This window comes from Anoplophora glabripennis, unplaced genomic scaffold (genome assembly GCF_000390285.2).
Source record: "Anoplophora glabripennis isolate ALB-LARVAE unplaced genomic scaffold, Agla_2.0 scaffold90, whole genome shotgun sequence".
Lineage (NCBI taxonomy): Eukaryota > Metazoa > Arthropoda > Insecta > Coleoptera > Cerambycidae > Anoplophora > Anoplophora glabripennis.
The window spans coordinates 1,230,416-1,242,700 of NW_019416260.1; the positions used below are offsets into that span (position 1 = coordinate 1,230,416).

At 33.4% G+C, this 12,285-nt stretch overlaps 1 protein-coding gene across 1 annotated transcript in view; it reads left to right on the forward strand.

Annotated features, from left to right (window-relative positions):
• The window catches only part of LOC108917982 (homeobox protein unc-4-like), an 80,255-nt gene extending 73,178 nt beyond the window's left edge, over nt 1-7,077 (forward strand). Inside the window, exon 3 of the mRNA XM_018724814.1 lies at nt 6,619-7,077. Within this exon, the coding sequence (XP_018580330.1) occupies nt 6,619-7,077 (459 nt within the window). The remainder of the gene's footprint in view (nt 1-6,618) is intronic.
• The last annotated feature ends 5,208 nt before the right edge of the window (nt 7,078-12,285 follow it).

The following is a 12,285-nucleotide window of genomic DNA, read 5'->3' on the forward strand; positions in this document are numbered from 1 at the left end:
TGTCTCGAAGAACAATTCTTCTTTTTGCTCCAAAACCAAAACTACTTTTGTACTTGGGGAGTTGACCTTCCAATGACTTTGAAAATGAAAGAATAATAACCACGTCTCCAAAAATAAAATTTTTCGGTGTGCGTCAGTTCCGCCACTGACTTTATTAAGGTCGTACCCTTAGAGAAAGCACACAGTATATCAATACTATGACATTTACTTGCTGATTCTAAAAAAAACACCGAGGATTTTTGTTTTTTAAAATCTCATCGCTCTAAGCGCTTTCATAAGATTTGCAGTAAAGAGAAACATCAATCGTTTTATCGATGTCCGTAATCTAATAATAATTATTAGATAGGTTTCAATTCACATTTACATAAGCATACTTGTTAAAAAATTTAATTAATACTCGCGATCTAGTAATTAATTACCTTGCGACTAGGTGAAAAAAAAATCTATTAAGCGTAGGTAATTTATATGTAGATTCAATATCATTTAAGCATAACAATATATGTACAACACATTCAAGGTAATATAAAATAGCATAATGTATATGTATTATTTTCCATTAATCCTTACTATGTAACTACATACATTGTATATTTAAAAAGTCGGAAAAATCAAATCGAATCATCAAAATTCTCATTCCCAGTACTGAAATATAAATATGTAAATTGTTGTAGTACCAGTATACAGGATGTTAAACTTACTATTACCAGCATGTTCGTCATTTACAACTGGCACACGAAATGCGAAGACTGGGGTTTCCACGATGGCTTCTAGAGCAACACAAAAGAAATTACAATTTTCTTAGTTCCATATTGTGGTCCGACAAAGCTGCTTTACCACAGACAGAACCAATCAATCCCCACACCTTTACAAGATGCAACAGAGACTTTCTATTAATACGTCGTGTGATATTTTCAACGATAATCCACTATCAACGCAAATCCTCCCCAAGCTATTAGAAATTGTTCCACTTGCACTGATTAACACCATGGGGCTCGGGTACGAGAGGCAAGAGATATGGTGGAATGGTTAAACCACCGTTTTGATGAAAGATGGGTATATAGAGGCAGCCCAGTTACTACTAGAGCGCCATATCTTAGTTCACTGGATTATTACTTCTGAGATCGCATAAACAAGTAGTTTAATACGAAGAGATTTCTGAATTTCTCAACATGGTTTCTATTACTACTTAAATATGACATACTAAAATTAATCAATTTCCCTCAAAAAGAAACTGTCCTCTCACGAACAAAAAAGCGATGGTCCTCAACTTAAAATCAAACATGTGTTTTAGATCACCATGTAATAAATTATGAACGTATTGTCAAAAATCCGTTGGATTTTGTTTCCTAAGAAAACCCATAACAAAGCTTCTCCCATTTTTGCATATCTTGGAAAAATCAATTACTGATTCGGTTATATTCAATTTATAAATTGTTTTTACATTTTCCGTAAGCATCTAATCCCCTAAGTGTATGGTGAAAAAATTAAGTCGATATTTTAAACAGTCCACGTCGTTGGCAAAGCATCTGTGACGTCACACCACTCGACAATGCGCTATTAGCTATTGCCTTGAGTTATTTATTTGTGGTATAATCTTATTTTTTTCCCTAATAGATCAGTGAAGAGTTATTTTCATCGAAATTCACATGTGACAACAAAACTTGAAAAAACACGTGTTTCCTTCTTACACCAGAGTCTACAGTTATGCAATAATTTTTTCAGTATCAAAATTTGTAATGCCATTCCTTTTTTTACTAATTTGATAGTTTAAATTTGCTTTGTCTGCTTACATAGCTACAGATATCTTATAATGTATGTGGATGCCAGCCATGTGGGCTAGCCACTAACGAATGGTGTGACGTCACATGGCTTCCAAGCGTTTTCTCGCGCTCCGTTTACATTAATTATTATTTATTTTATGGCAGAAATTCTTGAATAAACCGAACCCATTATAAAATGAATACAAAGGTGGCTAGTGTTCAAGTAGGTAGTAGTAGTTTTATTAGATACTAACTACATTTTCACAGAAAACTGCCAACTAGATTTAACCATATTCTCCATTTTAATAAATACTTCGCCTGCCCACCTTCTACGCAAAACCCGAAATAAATCTCCACCTCCCTATCCTCCCCGAATTCCACATCCGACTGAATCCGGAAACTATCCCTGTCAGCGGCCGCGTCCCCGAGGAACCACCCCCTTCCCCGTTTCCCGCCGACGATCAGCGGCCCGTATTGAAAAGCTGTGGAGAAAATACGGCGCCCAATACAGTCGAACCGGGCGAGGTCGCGAGGGTTAACGCAGCCAGGATGAAGAAGGAAAGAGGTCCTATCCCCCCAAGGATCGATTGGCTCGCCGCAAGATTACGCCCTGATACACACTAACTCGCTACATTGACCGCCGATGCCGGGACCATAAGCTCCCGAATATGTCTATTGTTTTTAAATGGATGGTCGGGATGGATCCCGGACGCGTAGTGCCGTCACCGAGGCGCTTTTAATTCCAGTTTCTTCTAACCAACCAAATACACGTCACTTCGTGCGTTGTAATTTGAATATCAGTTTTTCAGTTATAAAATCGTTAAGTTATCGCTATACGGGGTAATTCATAATTAGGTTTAAAAAATTTTATCGAAACTTCATTAAAAAACATTGTATTTTCTTAATATTTCCAGAACGGCTTAAGAGATTGTTTTGAAATTTGTTGTAATAATTGTCACTGTCAATTACTACCCTTCTGTGAGGAACTGGCAGAATACTAAAAGTCAGTGACGTGCTGTCATCACAACGGAGAACTTTAACTAAAAATGTTGCGCCACTGACTAATATTGAAAATAGATAGCTTCATGTAATCTAAGTACCTATGTTTACTTTTTAATTAAACGTTTTTTTCTGTATTTCTTATACAATTAGTTGTATTTCCTATTAAATGTATAGGTCGGTATTTCAGCCTACAATCTAATAATAAAACGTGGACAAAATAAGTTGTCAAGCCCTTTTGAATTCAATATCTGGTAGAATCATAAGAGTGTGATTGAAATATGTGCGATTTGCTTAACCTTGGTAAAATCACGTGTGTGACTCGTTCCAAGAGGTTCCGTAAATTATAATTAAATTATCTAAATTATATTTCTTTGTCCTCCAATGTTGAGGTGACCAATCAAAATCTTTTTTTTTCTACCCGTTTCATTTTAATGTATTAGAAAAAATCATTACTAGAAAACTCTTCCTTAAACAATTTGGTAGATTAAGTATTTGCACATTTATGCAAAAAGTCATTTTGAGTTCAAAGAAATTTACCCATTCAATAGTTTAGCCAATGTTCAAAAACACTTATATGTAATGAATTTGAAGTAAAATGAAGTTTTGTTTGATAAATTTGTCACTGTAGGTCCTTTTCCAACAGAGTGCTAATATAACACGATAAACAAAAAACAGGAATAATACTACTTTTTAACATTCACTCAAGAAAACATACCTATTTAGATACTATTTAGGATTTTTGAGGAAAAAATCGGAACTTAGCGTGCTGTGGAAACTAATAGACGCCTGTGGAGGCATTGAATGGTAATACGCGTCCCGGACGGATCGAGGGTCGCCAGGGCCATTATTCAAATCGGCTACGGCGTGTCGATGGGGAATTTCTGAGTTTTTACTGGAGTTTTCGCAATTGGATTTCTTGGATTGGTTAAGTCCTTGATGTGAAAAGGGGATTTGCTTACAATTGGACGGTCGTTTTAATAAAAACAGAGTAAATTTACTTTTAAAGGAAAGGTTTATCCTTTCAATAAGGCACTTGGTGGAATAAAAAGAGTCAGAGAATTTATACATTATATTTTGTTCTAAGTTCAGAAGCCTTTTCAAGTGTTTATTGTTATGATTACAAAGTTGTTATTTTTATGTTATGTGCACAGGGTGGTCACGCGAAGCATACTTCTCCCTATTATTCCCATCAAATTTCAAGATGTAAAAAAGTGTAAGACCAAAATTTGTAGCAAATTTTTAATGTTCCGAAAACAATTAAACATGAGAAATGATTTGGCACCTATCTAAATGTTCCGAAGGACAGACGAATAACAATATTGGGAAATGTAATAGAAAAACGGATGGAAAATGGAGAGGAACTCATTCTGATATTTATCGAAGTTCATCCTAAAATTCTATAGAAACAGCAATGATACAGAAATGTCTGCTGAAATGGAAAAGTACTATTAATACAAGTACCTACAAGAAAGCACGTATAAAATAGTAAAAGGACGAGTCCAAATAACAGGAGAAACACCGGATGAACTTAAGAGAGTTAAAATAAATTTAGTGAAATTTCACTCATGTTGCACTCAATAATATATCGATTTCTATTCACACCTGATTGAGTGAAATTTTATGAGTGAAACTATTGCGGCAGATGTGAGTAATTTTACGAAGATGTGAGTTTGTTCCCACTTTCTAGTTAGTGACTTTTTGCTGTATTCCGAGTATGTACAAACAAATAAGAATTGACCTTTTTTCTAATATGATTTAAATTGAACTATTTAGAGCAATTCTTTACATTTGGTTTTTAACTGACTAAATATTGAGTGAATACAAAATTTCACCTATAAATGACCAAGTTTCATTATTCTGCATCAAATATCTTCAGATATATTTTAGAAAATAGGACTTACAAATATCAACAACTTAGCAAATTTTAAGTCTTTCCAACTAATGCCAAACCTTGTATAATAATTTAACAAAGGAAAAGCACTTTCTGTCAAATTCGAAAAACTCACCTGGACAATCTGGAGTGCTTGTCTGGTTTGTGCGCATGTCCGCTCAAATAAGCCCAGTACAAAAAAAAATTATTTTTGAAATGAAAAATGAAATTTGATTTTTTTCTGTTATTTTGACTATAATTACAATATTAATGGATAGTGTGCATCTATTACTCATTTTAATAAGATTAAGCTCGGAAGCCAATGTGATGCAGAAGGGGCGGTATATTAGTTTTTAATAAACATTATATTTTGTTAAAATTAATTAGATGCCATACATGATGTCCAGAAAATCGTAGTCAAGCTCTCAGATTTGGGTAGATCTTGCAAAGAAAACGTCACAAGTTTATATCATTTATTCTTCTTCGGTAGTATTACTAACTCATGAAGTCTTTCTTATTAAATTTTTTATTTTATTTATTAAAAACTGTTATTTGAATGTGTTTCTACTAAATTTATTCAATTATACAGATACATGGGAGACCCTGGGACAGAACGCTTTTGGTAGTTTTTTTCCGAAAACAATTATAGACTTCCTTTCTTGATTTTTCCGGTTTTAAGATTTTCATATTATTTTAAGTGAAAAAGGTGTGCTTGTTTGTTTACCGATTTAATGAACTGTTTTGTGTAGTAATGAAAATACCATCCTACTTATGTCACATCTTATACTCTTATATGAAAACTACAGTTGGTTGTTTTCCAATTAAAAATTATAAAAATTGAAAAATTTAAATAAGTTAATTTGTATTGAAGGAAATTTTTATAAGTGTTTAAAAAACATGGACATTCATTATTTTCATAGTTTAATATTTTTATCAAAAACTATTGAAATGTTAAAAAAAATCCTTTGGGTAGTATAGTTGTTTAATATTTTATCTTCGTTTTATTGACAGTGCAAACAATTGAGTATTGTTTCACTAAAATCATAAGAGTTCAAATTCCTTTATTTGCTTTATATATTTAAGTAGTTTTCAATGCGATAAAAACAAATTTCTTTATTATTGAAATATAGCATAGAAATGAATATGCACAGATATATTTAAACTAAAATAAATAATATTTCAATGTTTTTAATAAATTAAATAAATAAAAATAGTAAAATAAGTTAAAATACAAAATATGTACTAAAAATTGAGATTATAGAACTTCGCTAAATTGACTGAACTCGAAACTATTTAAGCTTTAAAAAAAGTTTAAACGATAGTTACTAAACAAAATACAAATAATTTACACAAAAAGTGAAATGATGACAAATCAATATACGGCTTACCGGTATCTTGATACACAAACAAGGAAAATTATATCAAATATGGCCGATTTATGACGACGTAACACTTATGAAGGACACACTCTACCTAGTCATTGTTACAACTTTTTCCTTGTTTTGCGTTTTAACCAATTATTGATTTTCCGATCATACACTCAAATTTACCCTCTACTCTCTGTGCCTTAGAAAACTTGATATTCATACTAAGTTCACCTATAAAGCCCTTAAACATCTATAGTTTTATAAAATAGCCAAAATGTAGAAATCCACCTTTTTCCTCTCCATTGCCACCCCTGCAATCGTGGAATACCAGGACCATTTTTATTCTACGCAAAAAGATCCAACCTACACAACGACACCGAACTCAGTCCGATCGGACCACCCCTGCGCCCAGCGGTCACAACCCAACATTTGTAATGCTTTGAAAATTTATACCACCCCACTCAGTATTAAATTCTACACATTTTCCTAACCTCTAGCGTTATACTAAAGATTTCTTAGACATTTCCAATGTTAATACAATGAAAATAAACTGAGTTAAAGCATATTTACTTTATTTCTGAGTGTATAAAAACTAATCGACATTCTCCCGTTGTTCCAGGTGTGGTTCCAGAACCGGAGGGCCAAGTGGCGCAAGAAGGAGCACACGAAGAAGGGCCCCGGCCGGCCCGCGCACAACGCCCACCCCCAATCCTGCTCGGGGGAGCCGATCCCTCCCGCGGAGCTCCGCGCAAGGGAGCGCGCCAGGCGCAGGAAGAAGCTGCAGAAGGCGCTCGAGCGACAGGCCAGGAAGCTCCGCGCCAAGGGCATCGCCGTGGACCTAGTGGCCCTGAAGAGGGAGTACCTCTCGCAGAGGGGGGCCGACGGCGCGGACAGCGACAGCGACATCGACGTGGTGGGTGACTCGGGGGCCGAGAACGAAACCTTCAGCGGTTCGGACAACGGCATGTACCCCTCGTCGGTGTCCGAGACGGGGGTCGACCTCACGGCGGGATCGCACGAGGACAAAATCAGGAGGCCGAACCCCTTCAGCATAGATTCCCTGCTGAACAACACCTGAGGGGGTGCGGGGGGAGCGGGGAAAGTGAACTGAGTCGAGTTGTGCAATAAAGTTTTGTATCGCGCGATCGGGGGTTCGCTGTAGGGTGTCTGTTGATTTTGCGATGTTAAGTTTGTCTGTGGAGAACAAAAACTGTGTCTTTGAAGGGTGAATAATCACCAATTTGGCCGGTAACCTCGATTATATAGGGTGTAACCTTAAATGGGGGTCGTATTTATGCGAAGGCTACCTTTGACCTTTAGAAACATATCATAAGTTGGTTTTCTCAAACTCTGTCATGAAAACTGATTTTCTTTAACCTTTTTCCTAATTTTCTTACCCCGCTGCAAATTTCATCTTTCTTGTAACTAAATGCAACTTTAAATTTTACCAAGTCAAGGTTTCAGTGGGATAAAGATCAATAAATAAAAGAACACTATATTTTAAATCATTGCCAACGTTTCGGTGTTATTTTACATCATCCCCAAGGCTCTAAAATAAAAACAATATTTTTAAATAAAATTCGTTAAGGTATTAAAATAAACAAATACATTTACAATAATTCAAAAAAATTGTTCCTGTCACAGTTACCATAAAACCCGAAAAAGAAAAATTCTAAAACAGCTCTAAAAATAACATGTATTACTCACTCACTGAAATTTGAAGTGTCTTTCGTCCAACTTAACAGTTCTAAATATTAAGGAAGATGGTAACTAGATACATATATGTGTACTTATAATTTATGGAACAGTTTCAATGCAGTTTTCTTTCATAGTAAAAATTATTGTAACGTCTTAGATACTGTTCAGCAGAATGACAGTAGAAAAATACGTTGATTCTAATGTGTGTAGATTATCATGCTTCTTTTTCCTCTTACTTTTTCCCTTTTATTTTTTACTTTTCAGTCCAGCACATTTATGAAAAAAAAAGTCTAAACCTGAGTAAACCAAAATACTGTTACAAGATAATTTTATCAATTAAATTATAATAAACCAAGTTTAAATTATCTATGTCCTTCTTAGTATTAACACTATTAATTTTTTTAATATAAATCATTTCCTCGAGTAACCTTTTTGAAAGAATAGGTTGATGCCCAAGCAGTTCGGTTTTGTCAAATTCAAAATGGTGATTGAATTCTTTTGAATGTTCTACAAGTGCAGTTGGATGTAAATTATTTGTTTTTTTTTTAATCTCCTTCATGTTCTGAAATACGTGTATTTATATATCTACCCGTTTGACCAATATAACTTTTTTTACAATTTCCACAAGGTATTCTATTAAACCACATTAGATTTTAATTTGAAAGGGGTCTTAGTTTTTAATTTACTATAAAATTTACTGCCAATAGTATTTTTCTGCTGTACCTAAGACGTTACAACAATTTTTACTGTGAAAGAAAACCGCATTGAAATTGTTCCATGAATTGGTATCTAGATACCATCTTCTTAATATTTAGAACTGTTAAGTTGGACAAAAGACACTTCAAATTTCGGTGAGTGAGTAATACCTATGTTATTTTTAGAGCTGTTTTAGAATTTTTCTTTTTCGGGTTTTATGGTAATTGTGACAGGAACAATTTTTTAGAATTATTGTAAATGTATTTGTATTTTATTTTAATACCTTAACGAATTTTATTAAAAAACATTGTTTATATTTTAGAGCCTGAGGATGGTGTAAAATAACAGCGAAACGTTGGCAATGATTTAAAATATAGTGTTCTTTTATTTATTGATCTTTATCCGACTAAAACCTTGACTTGGATAACTAATCAAGATCGCAAAACAGTGGAAACGTAATTTAAATTTTACTATAAAATTGACCTATTCCAATAAAAGGTTTCACGTTTCAATAATGGAATGTAATAAAATGAAACGGTGGTATATTCGACGGATTAACATTGGCCGTTATTTAATATATTTCAAAAATATAGTTAATAAGTAATAGCCTTTTATTCGTTATTTTGTCACCTGCGAAAAAAATTAAAAAATTAATTAAATAAACCCTTTCACCAAAAGGATCAGAGGTTACCTGTATTTTTATGAAAAAAGTTTTGCCTAAAGATAACTACAAAAAACACTTCACTACATATCGCAAACTTTAAAGAATTGTTAACGTTTCGAAATTCTACCTGTTTTCGTCTTCTTAAATTATTTTCGTTTTTAATTATCACAGGCAGACAAGATTTTAACCCAACAACACGAATATACTTTCCAAAAGGATTTCGATGCGCTGAATTCGAATCCGAGGTCCAAATTTCTCAATTGGCTCTGGTTTTCGAGATATCCTAACCTAAAAGTGCCAAAATCGCGTTTTTTTTTACATATTTGAGGTTAAGTTACATGGAAAGGTAATTTTTTTGCTACAACCATTAGTATTATCTTAAAGTACTATATTTACTCTTTAAAACGCACTTGGATTTATCCCGATATCATTTTTCGTCTTTGATAAATGTAATCTAATTGTTTCAAAATAAAAAAAAAAGTGATAACTTAAAAAATTTACTGTGACCGTCCCCTATTAACCTATTTCAATTTTTCAAAAACCATTTGAAAGGTTGAGCGGTCTTTTCTATGTGAAAAAATTTTCAAGTATCTAGATGCTTTTTTTGAGGCTGTGTGCAACATTTTGAAAATTCGAAAAAATTTTTTCAAAATTTAAACCAAAATTATTTTGCAAAAACTATCGAATCGATTTTAATGAAATTTGGTGTGTTATTTTATTATACTCTTAAGTTTTTTTTACCAAGATTAGAATGCCCTCGGAGCAATTAAAATATTTAAAAAATATATCCAAAAAACTTGATTATTTTGTCTTTTTTTCATCAATTATTGCTATTTTGCAACGTCGGTAATAAATTTAAACATTTTTAACTTACAGTATGTTGTGGAAAATTCAATTCTAAGACTTTTTTCCTCTCCAATATTCTTCCAAATTGCATAGGTCCCAAGATATAAGTAAAAAATTCAGATTAATTGGGTATTTTTTTAAAGTTTTTAAATATTTTTGCAATTTTGAAAATATTGCGGACCTCGCCCAGATCTAAGGATCTACACTTTTATATGTGAGATGTACTGAAGGTATTCCAGCAAAAATTAGCTTGCCCCCTCTTACATCCAAGGAGTGGAATATTTCCACAGATCCGTCCTGGTCTATTTCGCAAAGCTTCAACTGCATTTTTGAATGAAATTAATTTGAAGTTTGTTTTAAATCCTAATTTAAACTGATTTTTTTAATACTTGATATATCTGAAAAACAAATGAGTTACTCGAAAAAAAGCTTTCGTTTTCGGAATTAAAAGTGACTATTCTGAAATATGTAGTTGGAAACTAATCAAACACTGAAAATACGCGTTAACTAAAATGAAGTACAACTGACGCCTTTTGGAAACACTCGGAAAACAGGTGTGCTTAAAGATATCCACTTCCAGTTATTACACTCTTTCACCCTTCACAGACACAGTTCCTGTACAATATGTAAATATTTTTGAACATATCCAGGACAGACATCTTTGCCCGAGACGTAGCGTATTTATTTTAATTGTAAATATAGATAAAGCCCGTGTGTATATACCGCCATAAAGAGATACAAACAATCCACAGTGTAATTTATTAATGAAAATCTAGTAATAAGCGGATCCTAGTACAGCAATACGTCAACCAAGTTCAAATTGTCTAGGCTAGACTAAACTTACTACTAGCAGTGGTACGCGCAGAGATAAGACATACAGGGTGTCGAATATGTTTCAATAGTGAGTCATAATTAGGTGCGAAAATTTTACCGAGATTTCTCGCCAGAACAAAATAATTGGTCAAATAAATCTTTGTTCCCTTGCAAAGGTGTTGAAGTTTTGAAATTCGGTGTGGTAATGTCACTGTCAATCGCTACTCTCCCGTGAGGAACCAGCAGAATACTGAAAGTCAGTGACGTGCAGTCACCACCATGGTGAACCTTTAAAAAAAATGTTGCGCCACTGACTAATGTTGGAAATAATATGTTTTTTAGATTTAACTGAAAATATGTATGGATGCTTTTTTGTAGTAAAATAAAAGCTATTAGAATTAGGAGAATATTAGTCAGGGGCGTAACTTTTTTTTAGAGGTTCACCTTAACGGTGACTGCACGTCACTGACCCTTCAATATTCTGCTGGTTCCTCACACTAGAGTAGCAATTGACAGTGACATTTACAACACCAAATTTCAAAACAATCTGTTAATCCATACTGAAATTATCATTTTTTTAATTTCAACACCCTGTATCTACGTAAGCAGGCATTTTGAAACAAAGGTATATTTGTTCATTCAACGGCTATCCCTGCGCGTACCTCTAGCATCTCATGCATGTCGTCTTTTTAGTTCTATGCATGTTTTGATAACGACATTGCAACTCAGACATAAACTTTACCGACCTTCGTGTTCTTGATCAGTTGTTAAACCTGCCTCAGGCGTCCGAATACTGTGACGATAATTTTTTCGTAAAGGTCTGTCTACACTACAACGAACGCGTTGCGAATGTCGTTACCAGATCCCCTGTTAAAGATTCGTACTTCTATCAGTGATACGCAGTGCTACTATATCAACTAAATTAAGTCTAATAAATATATTATTTATTCGATCATCTAGCGTTTTATTTCGTAGTTTCCTTTAAGACTTGAAACCAGTACCTGTCCAGGGAACCAAGCAAAAGTTATATAGTGCCTATGAGCTTTTGTCCAGGGAGTGGAAGCCACACTTTCTAGGGGATGAAAAATAAAATACTTACTGAAAATAACCCCAGGAATCGATAAAGCAATCAATTTTAAGCAAAAAGTATCTTATGGACATTTTTCGATAATATTTTCTGAGCTGTTGGTGATTGAAAATGTACATTTTTTACCAAAAAAGACGTTTTTTAGTAGTTTTTCTCGAATAACTTGGAAAATAGACATTCTATGAAAAAAAAACATTTCGGAGAAGAGGAAAAAGTGAGTTTTTTTTTCATTTATGTAGGTGCAATAGATGCTGAGATATGGCTGGTTGAAAATAATTTCATATCCGCCAGAAACTAAATTGGAACTTAAAATAATTTAAAAAATAATATTTTTCAAAAAATGCACAGAACATTTTTTAAAGGACTTTAAAAAATCTTTTAAATGAACTTGACTTTAAGTCATTAGCATAAAAATTAACAGAGTTATGATCAAAATAAAACTGTTAATTCCCTTTATCGGAAAAAAAAATCAGTATTAAAAC